This window comes from Solea solea, chromosome 13, assembly GCF_958295425.1.
Source record: "Solea solea chromosome 13, fSolSol10.1, whole genome shotgun sequence".
In the NCBI taxonomy this organism is placed as follows: Eukaryota; Metazoa; Chordata; class Actinopteri; order Pleuronectiformes; family Soleidae; genus Solea; species Solea solea.
In genome coordinates, this window is record NC_081146.1 from 24,391,437 (window position 1) to 24,411,870 (window position 20,434).

A 20,434-nucleotide genomic window follows, 5' to 3' on the forward strand; every position below is an offset into this window, starting at 1 on the left:
TGTCGCGAGAGTGTGGAGCGCAATAACGAGATTATGGCACGGGTTGCCAGATCATCTTTAAATTCCTCATTTCAATTCAATTCAATACTTTACTGTCATGCTCCTTCAGTACTTTTAAGTGGAGTAAGTTCGTTAATAATATGAACTATATAACTATAATAACATAAAGTCTGGTGCCTACCACAAAAGTTAAACAACACATACAAGTTTATGTTGTTTCACAGGTTTTGGAATAGAATAGAATAGAAATACTTTATTCATCCCCGAGGGGAAATTGTTTTAACAATTATCCATTAAATTTTATCCATAAAAGCTCTTCTGCATAGGATCAAGTGCAACATTTACTGTATGTGAAATGCTCTTTTTGTGATTTGCACTCACATCTCTTTTGCTCTTGTGAATTCCCTCAGAAGTTACTTCATTTATAGTTAGAAATAGTTTTCCTGACTTCACTCTCTGTGACAGAAATATTACATTTGTTATGATCACTAAAGAAAAGATAATGATGCTTTTTATTATTATTATTATTATTATTATTATTATTGTTGTTGTTGTTGTTAATTTGATCCTATTTCTTGCCAAATTCCTGATCCATAAATACACATTTTACAACATTTTCAGGGATTCAAAGCAGAAATGGAGCAGTATGTCTTAACCCTTGCCACTGTGATGAACAAAAAAAGCAAGCGGTAAAAACTCTTGATGTTTGTAAAATGTCTAATGTACTTATTTTTAAAAAAAGAAAAAGAAAATAGATTTCAGACCGCTATGCAGCAATATTCTGTAAGTTTCTTCTCTCGACTTCTCTCATGTTGCTGTGTTCATGTGAAAACCAGAAAATAATAATGACAAGTGGAAACATTTTTAAATAAAATAATACAATTAAAAAAAAAAAGAATGAGTATGTTTGGTATGTTTGTTTGATTATTCTTGTACTTAAAGCTCCAGTGTGTAACATTTAAGAGGGTTTATAGCCCAAAATTAAATATACCCGTGGTTCAAAACCTGAAGTCATTAGACAATGGACCTTGGAATGAAACTTCACATACAGGTCTTTTACTTGTGTACGCATACTACTACCTTTTACCTGTGAATTTCTCTGTGAGATGAATAAAGTATCTATCTATCTATCTTTAAAACCTTTTAATACAGTTTTATTACCATATTTTGGTGGCAGCACACGAGCAGCAGAGAAAATAAATGACTGGTATAGCACACATGCAGCTGTGCGGAGATACTCCATCATTGATTCGGCCATAAATTGCATCCATTCCTGTTACAGTTAAACACTCTGGTCATGTAATTCTCATTTCTTGCCATTAGAGGTCGACAGAGATCATGGATTACTCAATGATGCTCTTCTAAACAGTGTAATGTATTTTTTAGTGGGTTTGGGAGAGCGTCATTAAATGAGTGGCTTTTCATATAAACATATGACGAAAATAAAGTTCTTGCATTTGATGTGACTGACAAAATAGTTATGCTCACAGTGACGTGAAGTGTAACCTGACAGACTTATTATGTGGGTGTGTCTCATTTCTGTGTGGTTTTACTTTTACTTCCACCGAGTACCTTTTTTTTGTTCCTGCTCTCTGCACCAAATTCAGAGGATTCATCAGCCCTGTGAAGGAAGCAACGACGATTTACGCGTAGGAGGATGAGGATAATTACAAGTTTGCAATATTCCGGTCAATCCCATACTTTGCCTGTCATCCTCGCAGTCGACGCCTCAGCTGGGGGGGGGAGGGGGTTTGCTAACCCTTGATTACAATTACCTGACAGTATGGGTTGCTGTTTTCATGAACCCAGTTTGAGCCTTTTATATTCACACCCGGAGCAGGGTCAGCTCTACAGAGGCCATGTTTCTAGACTAAAAACGTTATAGTTTTGATGCTCACTAAAGGCTACATATGCTATATGGACAAAAGTATTTGGACGCCTGACCATTGCACAAACAGGGAATGTAATGACGTATTCATTCAAATAAATATACAGTACTTTAACATGAAGTTTTTGCAGCCATAACAGCTTCCACATTTCTCGGAAGACTTTCCTAAAGTTCTGCTCGGCTCGGCTTGGCTCGGCTCTACTTCTCTATTACTGATAGTACCTAGTGTGGTTTTTTTTAGTACAAGGTTCCAAACGAGCTGAGCCGATACTAAAATGTGACGTCAGCCAACTCACTGGAAGAGTCATGAGTGCGAACTGTAGATCAATTAAAAAAACAGGTGTTGTCATCATAGTGCATGTTCTCCAACACTCTGGCACGAGAAGGGGGACGAAAACATGAAACTTCACCAATAAAGGTCACAACATTTCACACAAAGAAATTAACAAAGCACTGAAAGAAAAGTACAACAAACACATCCATATTTTATGCATCCCAGCCATGTGGGATGTTTGTAATCCAATCCAATAACAGTTTGTCACTAAATCAGTTTGTTGTGCAACTGACAAAAATGATTGATGAGTGATTTAAGGAATGAGTAAGGCTCCTGTAATATTTCATATTTGTTTATCTGAGAGAGCGATCAATGTAAAGATGTCCCACGTTATCCCCCTTTTATGTTTCCCAATTTTCTGATATTTTATAGATTAATATCAACATTGTCATTGGCAGAGACTGGATCAGAACTCATGGGTCATATAGCAGCCTTTCACTTAAAATTCACCTGCATATATTTTAAAATACCATGCATTAAATGACGTTGAGGTTCATTTATGAAACACACACGTCACACACGATTTGTTTACTGATTCAAAAATGATATCAGTCGTTACAGAAATGGCTGTGAAAATGTTTCTTGTCACAGTTTATTTTTTTATTATTTATTTTATTTTATTTTATTTTATTTTATTTTATTTTATTTTATTTTATTTTATTTTATTTTATTTTATTTTATTTTATTTTATTTTATTTTATTTTATTTTTTAACCATGGCCCATGGGTTCTGATTTTTTTTTTCTCTTGCCACAGTTAATAACATGAATTGGGTCATGGTCGTTTATCATCTTTGACCCATGATCAATCAACATTTTATGTTAAGATTACATTCACTTTTTGGATAATGCGGTGGATAATGAGTTGACTTTTGTTGACGGTGTTTACATGGACAGCTAGATTAAGACAATAGTCTGATAAAGACACTGTCATGTAAATCAGTAAATCAATCAATCATCAAATTGCCTGAACCTGGATGACGTCATGCTCAGAATAAGTATGTATTAAAAGTGTAGAGAGCGGTGATGGTCCCAGCTCGCCTCGCCTCAGCACGGTTTAGGTTGGTTTTCCACTACAAAATAGTACCTACTCAATGTGGGCGGAGTCATCACTGCACACATAACTGGATCATTAGAATCAGCAGTGCTGTTGCTAAATACATTTTTATGATTGTTAAGTCTTTTTAACTAATCTACAGTTCAGCTTTGTTTAGCATTCTTGTGTCGTCTCTTCCTGTGACGGCACTCTGACCAATCAGTGGCCGGCAATCTGGCGACATCATGCATAGTATCGCCTCAGCTCACTTGGAACCTCACCAGAGCAGGTACTAAAGAATGTACCAGGTACTATAATGGAAACTAACCGTGCCGTGCCGGAAACGAGCTAAAAGAATCAGATGTGGAGTAATCTGATCTGTAGTCACACGGAGACACTGTCTATTCAAATGTTAATCAGATTATAATGCCCTTTTGGAGTTGTGTTGAAGCAAAGACTATTCTCTGTGATATGTAAACAGCTCACCTCACTAACCGTTTAAACAAAAATAGACAGACGGTGGCCCTTTAAGAGCCGGGCGCAGGAACAGAACACACGGCGTTCACCACCAAGTTAAGAATTTAATTATTTGTTTATTTAATAATTTATTTACGTCTTTCTATATCTCCAGATTCACTCATTCGGAAAATATAAATTCCGGTGTATTCCAAAAAGAAAATGGGGGGAAAAAAAGGAAAAGAAGGAAAGAAAAGAAGGAACAATGGCATCTTCATCAACCGCATCAAAAAAAAAATCAAGTGGCAATAATTATGATCATTATTACAATAATAATTCAATGACCAGAATATCCACATTCAGAACAAATCCATATACAACTGCAATACACTCGTCAACACCACTCTTCCATTAATATACACAAAATCCCCAAATGTCTGTCCCGGTAAAACAACAATAGAGGGGGTTTTCTGGGGGGGGGGCTATGGCTTGTCAAGGGGGGGTGGAGATGAGTGACCAGTGCAGTTATGGATCTAAGGTTAGTAAGAGTATAAGTGGGGAGGCACACTGATTTAAGAAGGACCTATACAAACAAAACAAGCGATGTTCCGTCATGACTTTCATGGAAGAAGTTTGCCAGTTTTTCCAGAGACGGAAAAAAAAAAAAAAAAACAGGCTAGAAGGCTCCATGAGAGGCAGAATTTGGGGAACAAAAAAATTCCAAGAAATATAATATTAAGGGTTGTCAGAATAAATATATAACTCTGAAGGACAACCGCTGAAAACATAGACGTGAGAAAGTCAGATACGCAGCAGGGAACTCAAAAACAGCCGATGGACTGACGGTTTTTCCGAAAAACCAAAAACAAACAATTGTCTTAAGTCTAAATATGTACAAACATTGCTTGGTCACCCAAATCTACTGATAGAAAAGCTCTTGAGTTGATCAGAAAATGAGTGCAAGCTTGTTAGGATTACATGAGTCGCGCCGTACGTGACAGACCTCGCTGATATCTCGGAGTTTTTGCACAGAAAAGTGTTGTGTTTTGTTTTGAAAAACCCCTTCCATGCCTCAGTATTGGTAAAACTTGAGAAGACCCTATTCATAGAAAGAGAGAGAAACATTAGAGGGGAAAAAATAACTGTACACTCTGCATATACAAACAAACTGTATATACACGTAGACACACTATATATACACATTTACCCGCTATATACACGGAAAAAAAGGTTGAGCCGATATACGCACACACGTATGTACAAACACATTCACTCCTTTTAAGCAGGAATCTCTAACGTGTCTCTCTCTCTGTCCTCGGTTTGAGTCGTCTCATGGGATTGGCAGCTGGGTTTTTTTTTTTATTAATCCAACGCAGATCGGTGTCAGTGGAGTCCGTCGGCTTGGCGGGGACTCGATGGACTGAAAACGTCGGCCCGCGCGCCGAAACCAAGAGTTCGTCCACGGAAAAACTCCGCGAAAGACACAAAATACCTGTAAGAAAAGTCGTCGTCGTCGTCGGCGGCAAACAGCTTTCACATCGTCCGTTAAATGGAGAGCTCCATGGCGATTGGTTTGTTTGTTTTTCGGGAAGCAAAACATGGTTCTTTTACGTCGTTTTTCTCTTTTTTCAACGATCACGACCAAGAGGAAGGAGGGCACACGTCGCAGCGGGTGTTTTTGCGAGCTGTGCATAATAGGGGGAGTAGGTAAAACACAAGTTTGTCCCTGGTTTTTCCTTTTTTTGTCCTCAAGGGCAACGATTCTCTCCCACACAAGATTGTCTTAGTAAGAAAAAGTCGGTTGATATAAAATGGATTATTTTTTTATCAACTTTCCATCAGATAGAGGCGTCTATCTATGACCGAGACATAAATATCTGCTCCGGAAGATTTCTGATGAAGAGGTTTTTATATAATTATATATATATATATATATATATATCCATATATCTATAGATAGATATATATAGAGAGAGACTATTGTAAGAATAAGCAGTATCATAGAAATATAAATCATAACATTCTGTCCAGTTTTTTCAAAGTCTTCATTGAAGCAGATTCACTTGTTGTATTAGACTGTGCATATTTTTAGTTTCCTTTAAAAATGAAGAGTCCGAGAGAGAGAGAGAGAGAGAGAGAGAGAGAGAGAGAGAGAGCTAAAACTATGTGGAATCAAGAGAAAAGAGAGAGAACGTGGTTAAATAATGAATCCAACGGTAAAGAGTGAATAGATTAATTGTAATTTGAAGAGACTACGGAGGAACGAGAGGGAAATAAATGCTTTTAAAATAAATTTTGTTGTGTTTCAAGAGCACCTTTGAAATACACCTTACGTCCCAGAATGCATCTGCCTCCCCTCTCCTCTCATTTCGTGTGTCACAAAGATCCCCCCCCCACATTGGCCTCGTTCTGCTGATTGATCACAGACTGCATAGCTGTTCTTTGCATGCGCGGCAGGCCACCAAATGCATCACATTAATGTCCGGCCTGCCTTTTTAAAAAAAGAGAAAAAAAAAAAAGAAAAGTAAAACGCAGATCCAATCACAGGGCGTCAAACACCACTTTAAAAAAAAAAAAAAAAAAAAAATCCTTCTATCAAATCAGAGAGAGTGGGCGCAGGTGTAAAGAGGAGGAGGAGAGGGGGGAAAAAAACACCCACAACTTCCCAGCATTTCCTTACATGGTCCGCTGGGGCTCTGCACCATCCTTTGAGCAAAGAGAATGGGACCAATGGCCCAAGTTCTCCCTTTGTCAGCCAATCGCGTCACGAGAGAGGGCTCGGGACACTTGGCCGTGCCACCCTGTGGACTGCCGATGGTGCATCAGCCAATTAGGTTCCACATTGTCCTCCATGAAGCTTTGAGAGTGGCTATAGAGGGAGGGGGAGAAGAAACAGGGGGAAACAGAGAGAGAGAAGAAAACGGAGGAGGGTGCTTGATCAGGTGCTATTGAGGCATGTCGCTATTTGACCCAGTATCTGCACGGTGGCAGTCTTTCCAAAAAAGAAAAAAGAAAAACTGGACTCATCTCCTCTCTATAGTTGTTGTGTTCAGCTCTGAGGCAACTGCTTGTTTACCTGAGTCACTGAGGTATTTTCACAGCAATGTTAATTTTTCTCGCTCACGTCTCTGGAAAGATGTTCAAAGTTATATCTCGCTTTAAATCCACCCATAAGAAAAAGAAAGTATAGCCCTACATGCTGTCTTAAGAGAAGACAATCTTTTTTTTTTTCCTTTTCTTTTCTTTTTACTGCGCAAGACTGATTAAAACATGTTTAAGAACATCGACTGTAAATGAGAGTCTAATCTAATCTAATCTAATCTAATCTAATCTGATCTGATCTGATCTGATCTGCTAGCTCTGGACTGTTTGGCTTTTTCTCAGCAAACGTAAGTCATTTGTTCTCTCTCTAAAGAGAAAAATGGCCCGACAGTCGCGTGGGTTCTTCTTGGTTCAACCTTCACATTTAAAGAAGCAGAGTTGTTGCAGAGCGACACCAGAGTGTGAGGCTACAGGGACAAGAAAAAGAAAGACAGATTGACAACCAGACAAACCTTACAACAACAACAACAACAACAACAACAACAACAACAACAGACACAGTTCATACACAGAATGAAGAAGAACGACTATGGAACACACGCGTGTTTGCGGCATTTGACACGTGAGAGCGTACAAAAAGGAATAAAATACGACTTAAAACTACACAAATGTGTCAAATTTCCAATTTATCATCAGGGGGTATAACTTATATGTGTTAGCAAGGCTTTTTAAGGTGCATTTGGTTGATAGCTAGTGAGTCTACTGGCCAAAGGATGCTTAATATACTATATCCCAGGCACTTAATGGCAAAGCTTCGCAAAATTAATGGTGGAAAAAGTTGCAGCTGAGCTGGAAATGAAAGAAAATAATAATTAAAAAAAAGATCCTGGCAAAGTTTAGACCAAATACTGAAACATAAGGGAAATTACTAATATACAACTTTAGTTTTTGGCACCACTTCTCTTCCATATTTGGACCGACAAAAAAAAACAACAACTCAATTTATTCCCTGTGTCTTCACAAATCTGATAAAACCCTGTGTAAAATGTTTAGTCGCTGATGCTTCAAACGTTCATTTACTGTAAGTAAAAACCAGAGATTGGAGGAGGTTTCTTTGTAAAAACACAGACATGGAAACTCTCCCGTTAAGACACAAGAGCACAACATGATGCACAGAAAACACAGCGAGACAGAGAGAGAGACAGACAGAGAGAGAGACAGAGAGAGAGACATATACAACACAAAAACCCTGTCAAAGACACATCGCAGCAGAAGGAGACAGACAGAGAGAAAAGACAGCGAGTGAGTCATGACAGAGGCAGTGCTATGGCAGACACAGACATTGGACTTGGAAAAAAAATGGCACCATTTGTTTCTGTTTAGCACCAGTTTTGTCACATATTGGTTCTGAGATTGAGAAGAGAAAAATTGCACGAGCTCAGTCCCGCCCCCTCCCCTCCCCGCCCCGCCCTCCCACCAAAAAACAAAAAACACAAAAAAGAAAACCCACCCTTATATTGAAAGATAAGAGAATGTTGCAGCGCTGAAACCTGTACGATGCTCGACCTTTGAACCCCTGCTTTTCAGCCCCACACACACACACACATCGTTTCTCTTGCGAGCAAAGCCGACGCGGACGGACGGACGGACGGACCTCTACGGTGGGAGAACCCTGTTGTTAAAACACTCAAAGGCACTAATGAGGAAGCCAGACTACAGCGCCCACATCTGGACCCTACGCACATCTGCAGCCTGGCGTGTTCAGGTATGTTTAAATGCACCTACGAGTACATCCATGGGAGTCAAGAGCTGCTCGGTGAGCCGCAGCGTACGCGGCGCGTCTCTGCTGATGGCTACTACGAAGTCTTTGGGGGACGAGGGGTGTGAGACATTCTATAGCGCTTGTCCCTCGGGGACAATGAGTGCACGGAGGAGATAGTGGCGTGTCTGTCAATTGCTTTGTTCGTCTGATTCAAACAGTAAGTGATAAGGTATCATTATCTTGTCCAGCAAGACTGATACGAGCGTCAAGTGTCCATTTAAGAGCCCTTTGTGTTGTGTTGTGTTGCGTTATGTGTTTTTTTCCAGTGTACAGTAGCTGTGTGGTCACTACGCGTCCACCCCTGCACTCTTTTCTTCTCTCTCTTGCCCAGGGAATAAGAAAATCAATTCTTTTTCAATCGTAAAAAGGCGGGGACTGCGTTTTTTCCTCTCCCCCCCCCCCCAGCCAGCTTCTTTTTTTATTTATTCGGCGCCGTCTCTCTCTGATTTGGCTCAGCGTTGTGTTTGACCTACTCCCCCTTCTTCCGTGGTCGCTGTTGCCGCGGCGGACGTTGTCACGGGGGAGGGCGTTCGGTTGCCACGGAGCTCTCCATTCTGACTAGTAGGGCGTTGACGGGGAGTGGGCAGAGAGGGAGGGTCTACGGTTTGAGGGAGGACTCCACTGTGGGGCAAGCTGTCAGAGGAAACACCTGAGGGAGAGACTCTGAGGCCTTCATCGTCGGTTAGCGCTCGTCCTGCTCCTCCACCTCCCTCTCCACCTTCAGTTTTCACACCGGGGTCTGCTGAACCCAGGGAGGAAAGCTGGTCCTCCTAGCGAGATAGAGAGAGAGGGGGGGAGGGAAAAGAGGAGTAGGAGCAGGGGGGGAGAGATGGTCGTAGAAGAGAGGCCATTCAATGAGCGATGGGAGGAGTGGGAGGAGTTTTCAAAGGAGACGTCCAATCAAGGCAGATAACGTGACAAAAAGAATCACATGTTGAGGAGGTGTGAGAGCGTGGGAGGAAGACGAGTGAGATAACCATGAGGAGGAGGAGACGAGGAGACGAGGACACGAGGAGGGCGATACCAAAAAAAAAAAAATGATTGAATTGAAGTTGACGAGTGGCAACATTGATAATTATAGAAAAAGACCAGTAGGGATGAGAACATGTGGAAGCAATGACAGAGGCAAAGTAAGAAGGAATCAGGGAATAAAAGACAAGCGAGGAGGGATCGGAAGAACCACACGGAAAGGAGGAGAAGACAGAGAGAGAGAGAGAGAGAGAGAGAGAGAGAGCCAAATGAGTTACAGAGTCGATGTGTGACGTACACAGATAAAAATGGCAGCACAGGAAAGAAGACACAAGGAAAGAAGGGATGAAGGAGGAATTAAAACTCTTCAGGTCAAACGGTCCTGATCCTTTTGGGATGAGAAGCAAAGAGTGTGTGTGTGTGAGTGTGTGTGTGTGTCGGGTGACAGTGTGTATGTCAAACTGCAGAGAAATATGTGCTTCAAATATCTTAAAGAGGAACTCTACATCTATGGCTTGAATAACATCGTAACAACACATGACGTTGCATTAGCGTGTGACTAAGAAACATGCAAAAAATACAAGAAAGAAAAGAAAAGGAAAGAAGCTCAAAGCCAAATTTAAAATGCAAGTTAAAGGAGCATCTTCAATCCAAACTTTGGTCAAATTCACCAACGAAAAGAGTCAAAACTCAACGCTGAAGAGATTCTGGGTTTTCTGCAAACCAGGAAACTTTGACATCTTTATGTTTTCTGCAAATATCAAATATTCTAATTCTGATTTTCCACCACAGTAAGCTTCTGTACCATTGGTGGTACACGTACCACAGTTTGAGAACCATGGAGTTGAAATCAAATCACTTTTCATATATTTTTTAAAAAAAAGATGAAATTATTAATTATATATATATGTATATATGTATATATATGTATAAATGATGCATTTAAATGTATGAATGCATAATTAACTCTGCATAGGGACTCTCTAGTAATTAAAAATTACTACATTTTAAAGGTGAGGACATGTTTTAAGTTTGAGGTCAGGATTATATGGAAGCTTGTTCCCGCAAGAAATAAAAAGTCGAAATTATGAGATAAAAAGTCATAATTATGAGATAAAAAGTTTAAATTATGAGATAAAAAGTTTAAATTATGAGATAAAAAGTTTAAATTATGAGATAAAAAGTCTTTTTATAGCTATTTTTTGGCGGAAACTGGCTTCCATAGGATTAGGATTAGGCCAGTAGTAATTATAGTTAAGGTCAGAGTAATGGCGTGTGCTCGCCTTGGCACGGTGCGGTTATTTTGCGTTTCCACTAGCGATAGTATCTGGTACTTTTTTAGCAAGCTGAGGTGAAATTATGCATGACGTCATCAGACTGCCGACCACTGATTGGTCAGAGTGCCGTCACAGGAAGAGACGTACGACACAAGAATCAATGTTGAACTGTAGATCAGTTAAAAAGACTTAACTATCATTAAAATGTTTGTTATTCTCCAACAATCACCAGGGAAATCTCAATATTTAACAGAGGAGTCTGGTGTATTTAGTTAAGTACGTTAAGTACGTACTATTTTTGCGGTGGAAAACTAAACCTAAACTGTGCCGTGCTGAGGCATTAGTTGGACCCTGATCATCATCATCATCATCTGTAAACATGTAACGTCATTTTGGTTGAAAACATAATCTGCGCATGGTTTGCAGAAAACGTAAAAAAAGACAACATTCAAACCCCAGCGTTTGATTTGTGATTGAGTCAAAGTTTGGATTTCTGCCGTATCTTCTTACCTACAGTGCACTGGCACAGTGATAGCAAAGCAAAGACGAGCTTCATTATCATTATTGTTATTATTATCATTATTATTTATTATTATTATTACTGTTGTTATCAAGGTCTTTTTTTTTGAGAGCCTTCACTCCCAGTCTGCTTCACTGACGTCTGTGTGGGAGCAGTGGGAAGAGAAAACAATGGGGTTATTGTGAGTAAGAGACAACTACGAGAGCTCTATTCATAATAACGCAGAGCTGATCCACAGATGTACCATCAGACCTGGGGGGTGGAACAAAACCTCTTGAAATAATTGCTCTTGATTTATCAGGCCTGGAACATTTGCTGTGAGGAGTCTAGACACAATTAAAGAGACTTTTTAAATTTGAGACAATATGAGAAATATGTGAGGGTTATTAACTCTCTATTTGTTCTCTATCACACACTTTTAATGCCATTAAAAATACCCACGGCAGCGCTCACAAACACGGCGTGACGTATGAGACACTGTAACGTGAATGGAAATGGCGGAAAAAGGAGGGAGGAAAAAGACAGGAAGGAGGAGAGATACAGTCGTTTGCACCCAGGAGCAGAAAAAAAGAAATAAAAAACAAAAGAAATAAAATGAACCAACATTATCAGTGGATGTAGTGTTTCTGATGGGTGTGCCCACTGTGAGTGGGGAGGCTGTTTCCACTCCACTTAAAGGGATAAAAATAAAATAATAAGGAAGGGAAAAAGAAAAGAAATCAAAGTTACCCCCAGCATGACGTGAATTAGCCTTTTCTCTTCTCAATCAGAACCAAAATGAATAGAGAACATCTCCAGCTGCTAACTGGTGCTACGGTACAGACACTTCCAGGATGCCAGTAACATGACTCCATTTGACACTTTATTTCTCTCAAACACAGTCAACAGTGTTGCTTTAATATCCATGTGTAGACCAATACACATGTCTATTAAAGTCGTAAAACAAAGTCAAGCAGCTGAACAAACACATGGCAAAAATGTTTACTGACATCCTTTTTTGTTTGTTTGTTTGTTGTTGTTTTTTTGGTTTTTAAAACAAATAAAACTTACCAAACTCGCTTCACTCTCTGCAGGCTGTTGTGTTTTGATTTCACGGTGCATTCAATTAACAGCGTATGATTCTGAGCGTGTGTTTGTTGCTTTTGGCGTCGGTGGAGTGTTGAAAATGTAACGTCGTGGTAAAGACGATGCCCGGGTTCTTACCCTTTCTCCTCCAATCTCCAATCTGCTCTCACACTTAAAACGGCAAACGGAAATCTGTCTCGTCTCCACGTTTGCAATAAAAAACCTGCTGCGTGTGTAAGTTTTATATATTTGAGAATGTAAAATAAGAAATGAAAAAAAAACAACTGAAAAAAGACTTAACGATACGGACAAACTTGCCAGGTAGAGACGCGGAAAAAACAAAAAAGAGGGAAAATAAAGCAACATATATATGTCCTTCATCCACGTGATGAGCCCAGGTGTCAAATACAAACACAACATTTAAATAACCAACACGGACTCACATACTAACATGGAACAAACACACACACACACATACATACAACAACGACAACGACAACAACCAACAAAAAAAAAACATGTGCACATTAATCAGTGTTCTATGGGGGAAGGATCGGGTCAGATACGGAGATTTCCCATCATTCCTGTGGTTTTTCTGAGGGGGAGGGGGTGGGTGAACGTGATGTACGTGAATGTGTGTAGAAAAAAAGAATAAAATCTACAATAACAGAGAAGTCACTTCACATCAATGAATGATTTTCTGTCAGATTTTTGGGATTCTTCATTAACTGATTAAGTTGTATCCGATTATCATTATTATTCTGATAATATCCACTTAGAATTCTCTGCATTTGAGCTGTGACAGAGTCTCAAAAAGAGTTTTTAAAGCCACCGTTGTGCTAATGTACTTTTCTGCCAAACAAGGCGTTTAATTTTGTTGTTTTACAACAAATAAGTAAAAAAAAAACAAAACAACCAAACAATCGAATTACACTCAAATAATTCAAATAAACCCCTGTATTTGAGATCTGTCACAGTTTACAGTTAATTGTTGAGTCTAAGTGAATCAAACTGAACTTTGATTCACCTTTTTAAGGAAAAAAAAGTTTAAGGGTGTTTTAACTAAAATTCCTTTGTTACATTTACACGACATTAGAAGAAATGAAATGATTCTATTTGTCCGGCTACAACTGGACTTTTAATACACATTTAAATGCTCTCGTCCAACTAAAAAATAGCACTAAATTGAATTTCTTAAAGTCAGATAATGTCTCAGATAATGCGACTTGGATTCGAGTTACTACTGTACGCAGATTCTTTTGCTCTGTAAACTGAAAGAAATGAATATTTCAAAGCTCATGGATGGCGGGAAAACTCAGAAATAGCTCAAAATGCTAACAAAATGCTAACAACTGTTAGCTGCTGGTAGCCAGCTAGCTGCTAACCCTATACAGTGAAACCACCAAACAGAGCCCGGCTCAAGCCTTGATGGGGCCCTACGCTTAATTTGATTTTAATTTGAGTTCTTGCTCCGCCCATTTTATCAAGCATGGGTCTGGTGGTGACTTGTGCGTACTTGTGAAAGCCATGAATCCCAGATCCCAGATCCCAGAGAAACCACAAAAGTTGAGCTGCAGTTAAGTTTTGCAAGTACATACTTGCAGCAGCACTATACTAAATCGCCTATTAGTGCTTATATACTACTTCACCAGTCCACTGTCCTGATTTAGGGCCACCATAGTTTGGACATTGAGACATTTAGCTGCGACTGCTTTAACAAAGACACATTTTGCTCCTGTGGGAACTGACGCAAACCTTCTGTGACAGAGTGACTCGTCTCTGAAAGATTAATGTAAAGTAAAGTGAGTGTGTCAGTGTGTTTGCTTGCAGTGGGTTCACACGGTGCAGCAGATGGACAGGGATGCACACAGAGAAGAAGTAGAAGAAAGTGGAAAAGAGGCAGCAGGTTATGGATGGAGAGTGAGAGAGTTTTGCCGGCTTGTTTATTACCTGGACACTCGGGGTGGGACAGGCGCAAGACGGGGCTGCACTAGGATGGACTGACGCCTCCCCTAAGAGAAATCACCGTATCTCATCAACATAGGAGGCGAGGAGAGGAGAGGAAAGGAGGAGGGAGGATTCAGACAGGCGTGGAGGGTTGAGGGGAGAAAGCAAAAGCCACCGCACAACAGTACAAACACAAAGCACTAAATATACACCAAAAATGCACATTTACTGTTCGGGAATGGAAACCACACGCACAAAACATGATGGAAAAAAACGGCTGAAAGCACTGAGGCAGCCCCGGCCATGCTGAGTATCATTAACCCAAACCATGCTTATGGGACATGAAAGTAAAAGGCATTAAATCGTGCACTCCAGACGACATCTGCATCTGAGAGCGGCTGATTAATTCATTAATCCTCCAGTCTCACACGTCTCCTGCTTCAGAGGAAGACGTGCGTATATCAAGCGTGCGTTCATCATCGACTGCGTCGACAGATAGAAATACAAACACACTCTCGGGCGAACGCAGAGTCATAATTACACTCAAGGGTCTGTGTGTAAAAACGACGTGGAAATATCGCCACTGTCAAAGATTACCCACCTTTTCGAGAAGCCGCGGTGATTTTGTTTAGATTGAAGCACATATTTAAACCTCACGTAAAGGAAATATTGACATGATTAAAGGCGACATAGAATGCTTGTATCACACATATATGTTAGTTATGGAGGTCTACTTACATATATTAACTTGTTTTCATGATTAAAATCCTCCTAATCGCTGCAAACGAGCCGATCAAAATATCTCCTCACTGACGCTCTCGTCAGCCGCGCTGTTTCAGACCAAACAGTTGCTGTGATTGGCCAGCCAACGAGAGCTTTCCTACTGTCCTGTGATTGGCCAGGTACCTGGAAGTGACGTAATAGATAGGCCAGCGCTCAGATACACAGCTCCCCCTCTGGCACGGTGGATGCTCTGCATCTCAGCAGCTACAACGAGACTAGTTCTTCTTCTTCTTCTGCGGTTGAATGTACGCAACCGGATGTGCCCGGACTAGTGCCCGCACCGGGAGGCGCTATGGTGGTGAGGATTTCTGATGACGACATCAAATTAAGGAAGTGTCGATCCGCTTCGCAGAGCCCAGGAAAACAATACAACACTATTTTCTCAGCAGTGGCTGAACTGTTTGTTCTGAAACTTTAGGGTTTCATAAACGAGGTAATGACGCAGATACACACACAAACGCAGCGTTAATTGGAGCTTCCGGTCTATGTCACCTTTAATGCATCTACGCGCTCAAGAAGCCTTTTCTGCTCCTTCACCTGACGACAGGCGCACATTTTTATTTAGAAAATCCTATAAAGGTTGAGCAGATTCAGCAGTTAATGCAAAAAATAAAACATAAAAAAATCTCTACACGGATGCTAAATAAAAAAAATAAATAAAATGTGAAAAATAAAACTTATTATAATTATTATTATTATTATTATTGCTCACCTAATAACATCCACAATATCAGTCTCCTGCACTAAATTCCATTGAGAAAATCTAGGTTTTTAACACATGGGGACACAGGAGCTGCAGGTCTACTGCTGCCTCATCTGGTAACTTTGTTAAGTAGAACTCAACAAAGGAATTCCAAACACACAAGTCACAAGATAACAGACTGGGACTTAGTGACGGAGTCAGCAGAGGATCGACAACTCCTATGTGCTGTGATGGAAAATCGCTGATTTTCTCTATGGACTTTGGTGCAGAGAGAGAGAGAGAGAGAGATTTACTAAAAGTTCAGTTTCCAGGCAGAAAAGCCTGTGCAACAGTAAAAATGTTCCATTCTATTACATACGTCAACATATCTTGATGATTATCAGCTATATGTAAGATGGAGGACTGCTACAGGGAGGCTAATCAGGTGTGTGAGAGCTGTTCTGGAAGTTCATTTCCCCCGCTCTCAGCTGCTGTGTGTGCAGCAGCCTCACAAACACACACACTCACAGTGAGTGTGTGTGCAGCAGCCTCACACACACACACACACAGAGAGTGAGTGTGTGCGTGCAGCAGCCTCACACGCACACACACTCACAGTGAGTGTGTGCGTGCAGCAGCCTCACACACACACACACACACTCACAGTGAGTGTCACCACACTCACTGCACTCATCTGTCAGCTCATCTTAGATGCCACGGTGATGATGAAGCAACAGCCTGAAACCACAACGCAAAGCAAACTCCCGACAGAGGAGACCCACAGAAAGACTCTCACTGAAAGAAGGCTTTTAGATTCAACTCCATATGTTTATGACAGCAACACAAACATAGCTTATCTTATCTTATCTTATCTTATCTTATCTTATCTTATAGTAGATAAGTAGTAGTTGCCAGCAGCCAGTTACCTGTTTACCGTGGACTTGTTATATCTAGGGTTGCCAACTGTTCCGTAAAATAAGGATTTGTTTTCCGTGTTCCGTATCGAACAAATACAGACCGCACGTTTTTTCCTTATTTTTTAAATCAAGTCAGTGCAAGACCAAGACAGAAAAAGAACAGCTGAGTCCGCTAAGGGCAAGGGAAAATAAAATCCAGGCCCACTCCATCCACCTGTCACTCATTACTGTACAATCACAACCAGAATCAGAAAACTTTGTTAATCCTGAAAGGAAATGGTGTGGTCACACCGTTGCTCCATGCCAGATTAAGAGATATACAGTTACAAGAAAGAAAGTACCAAATATTACAAAAAATATGAGTCATTTCATATAGATCATCAAAAGTAAGTAAAATGACATGAAAATACCCCTTATGAAACATCTAAGCCCTTATCCAACAGAAAATGGACGCAATGGTTGGTGGAAGTTGGCAACCCTACTATTATCTTATCTTATCTTATCTTATCTTATCTTATCTTAACTTATCTTAACTTAACTTATCTTATCTTATCTTATCTTATCCACCAAGTTGACAATCGTACCAGGAAGGCACTCCAGCCTGAAACATCCCAACAAGTACAGGACAGACTGTGATAGAACTTTCCTGTTCACACCGACTCCTTCACTCTAGCGCCACCACTGGGTTAATATCGGTGACTTTGTCCAAAACAGAGCACGGCAAACGAATCAAATACACTGACAGGCAATTCTGTTTTATAGCTTAACTAACACCACGTGAGTTGGTACATGTATATACATATGTATATATATATATATACATACATATATACATATGTATATATATATACATATATATATTCATATATATATGTATATATATATATACACACATCAGAATCTATTTTATTATATGTATATATTATGACATGCCATTCAGGATTAATTAATTAATTTAAGAATATATATATATAATGAAAGTCTGAATATATACATTCAGACGTGTGCATATGTATGTGTATATATAGATATATCTATATATCTATATATAGATATGTGAAAAAAGTGTTGCCATGAGGCACTGTCATGTAAAATCAAAGGCTGCAGCACTGAGCAGGATATAGCCGTCACACACGGCTGACATCATCAGTTATAATAAAAACAATAATTACTCGCAGCCTCAGATCCCAGGCTCCATTTTAAAAACACATGCTTTTCAGCATCGGTCATGTGTTGATATTATTACTTATCATTAATTACAATATGACACTTTTTTTCCAAACGTACGACCCTCGTTCTCTCAGAACATATCATTGTCACGCTGTAAGTTGTAATGATTATTATCAGCGTGATGCTCCCAGCTCGCGGCAGCTCTTCCCCCTCTCTGCAGGTTTCATTATCTCTTCCTGCTCACCGCTGCTTTGTGACGACGTGACTGGAAATACATCCACCGCGGACCATGGTTTGTCTCTCGTATTCCGTGTAATTAAGCAGAGGGAGAATTCACGGGGGAGACCAAACGTCAGACGCTATATTTGAAGTGGGGGCAACAGTGTGATGTGAAATTAGAGTTTTGAAGGCGAGGAACGGCAAAAAAAGGAAAAAGACCATTAAAGGAGGAGAAATCCTGTAGTTTTAATGTATATTATTCAGATTTCAATAAGCCTGTGGTTCCACAGTGTAACTACGGCAACCCTACTTCCTGTTTAGTTGATCAAAAACATGGTGGGGATGTAATTATAGATTTATTTCATGGACGAAATCCATATTAACTCCCAACTCACCGGTTCCTAGGACCAGGTTTTGGTCTCCACGAGGACTACTGGTCCTGACAAGGTCAGTGTTTACGTCACTTTAATGTACTTTGCTATCATTTCCTATAACGAGGCAAAATGTTTGTGGGACTGAGTTCTTTAATCTGATTACCCACAGATTCAAAACTGAACGATAACAGCACTTTTGCTTTAAACGTGTACTGAGCGCTTCCACCAATGTCAGTGATGATTATCAGCAAAAGAATCAAAAGAATCAAGAGGATTGTTTGAGTTTGGAAGTGTTTAAAGCGTCAAAACGGTCGTGACGCGAGCAGAACGTCAATCTTTTTATCAGTCTTTTCGTCACCATGACAACAGACTTTCATGGGCTCTCCATTCATTTCGTACGAGAAATACTAGTCGTGTTTCCATTCCCCATGCGAAAAAAGCTAAATATCGCAAAAAAAAACTTCTGATTTAACTACCTAAATATCGCTGAAACGTTCTTACGCTCCCGTGAGGCGGTTTTTCAGAAGTTTATCTTCCGTCCTCCCCAAACTAGATTTTTACGAAAATTACGGCTCATATGCAAATAGAAACACCTGCATGTAGTAGTTGTTGCTTTTATTAAGAGAAAGCTGTAATGGAAACACAACTATTGAAGCCGTTTTACTTTATGGACTTGCTAACGCTAACCCAGTGGTTGGAAAAGCCATAGGGCACCTTCAACTGTTGAACTGTTGAAGAAGAAGAAGAAGGAGAAGAAGAAGAAGAAGACTAAAGGAAGAGTTGGGCCTCAGCTGTTCAATAACCTGAGTCTTGTAAATCTGGTTCCACAACAGATGTACGAGATCTGAACTCACGACACGCTCGTTCTTCTCGCTTGGAGTCAAACCCAAACACGGGGGACGGGTCAGGGACCGGGCAGGACAACCAGAGGGACCACATACACACAGCAGACAAAATCATAACAGTAGCAGGGAAGGGGGGGGGAAATGGGGGTGGGGGAGGCAGAGGGGGGGAGGGAGAGATAGCACAGGCATCTGTACGGACTCGACGAGAGAAGAAAGAGTCTCACAGACCTGATCGGGGAAAATCCTGGTTTTTGGCTCAATCACGGGTCCTCCCCTTAACTCATCCTCCACAGCCATGAGTCTTGGAAGCAGAGAGAGAAAGAGAGAGGGAGGGGGGGAGGGAGGGAGGGAGGGATTGGGGGGGAAAGAAAGGGAGTATAATGAATTCAAGATGATACTTGACAAGAAGTTGAGCAGATGCATCTGCAACATCTGGCTCAACAGCTGATGAGATGCTCTTTACCTGCATCTCAAATCCTAATCTGCGCAGCTGCTACTGTCATTTTTCACTGGCTTAGCTTTTTATCTTTTCTCCCCCCCCCCACACACACACACACATTCCCCCCCCCCACCCCTTCGAATTCATTAAAAAACCTTTGCCTCCATTTTGAAGGTGCTTTCAAAGAGCGATTACGTCTCAACTCTGAGCAATTATCCTCGCTTACTTGAAGTGAACGCTTCAGAAAGTGATCCCAGTCCCTCCCCAGGGAATTATTGCCCACGTTACGCGGCGTGGACGTGAGCGAGCCCCCCCGCGGTGGGAAATCCTTTGACTTTGACGCTGTTCAAAGACTCGGCCGCGCAGACACGAGCCAGCGCCGCGCGCCGTACTGTTCGCGGGCCAGCGTCACCGCAGGTTCTCGTGATCGCTATCGGGATTTTCCAACTGCCAAGGTTTTTCACTCCAGATATGGGAAACACGGGAGGAGGGTTATCTGGCAGTTACACAGCCGGTGCTGCAGTATAATTGTGGTGTAAATAAATCAATAAATAAATAAGGCGTTTTATCGCGGAAGAATAAACACCCTTGCGATTTGTTTGGGAGTGATAAATATCCCGATATTCCAACAGCTATCCGTGATCGCGGACG

The 20,434-nt window shown here is 40.7% G+C and overlaps 1 protein-coding gene across 9 annotated transcripts in view; it reads right to left on the bottom strand.

The window, feature by feature from the left end:
• Positions 1-3,829: 3,829 nt before the first annotated feature.
• syngap1b (synaptic Ras GTPase activating protein 1b) overlaps positions 3,830-20,434 on the bottom strand; it is a 156,605-nt gene continuing 140,000 nt past the window's right edge. For 7 of the 9 annotated variants that reach the window (XM_058646992.1, XM_058646989.1, XM_058646991.1 and 4 more), the window contains 3 exons: positions 19,573-19,645; positions 14,358-14,419; positions 3,830-6,581 (listed from right to left, as the gene is read on the bottom strand). In XM_058646992.1, coding sequence (XP_058502975.1) covers positions 6,464-6,581; positions 14,358-14,419; positions 19,573-19,645 — 253 coding nt within the window. In that variant the 3' untranslated portion in view covers positions 3,830-6,463. Of the gene's footprint in view, positions 6,582-6,833; positions 7,222-9,217; positions 9,347-14,357; positions 14,420-19,572; positions 19,646-20,434 lie in introns of those variants that run through there. The other 2 variants (XM_058646988.1, XM_058646987.1) reach the window with 2 other exon arrangements.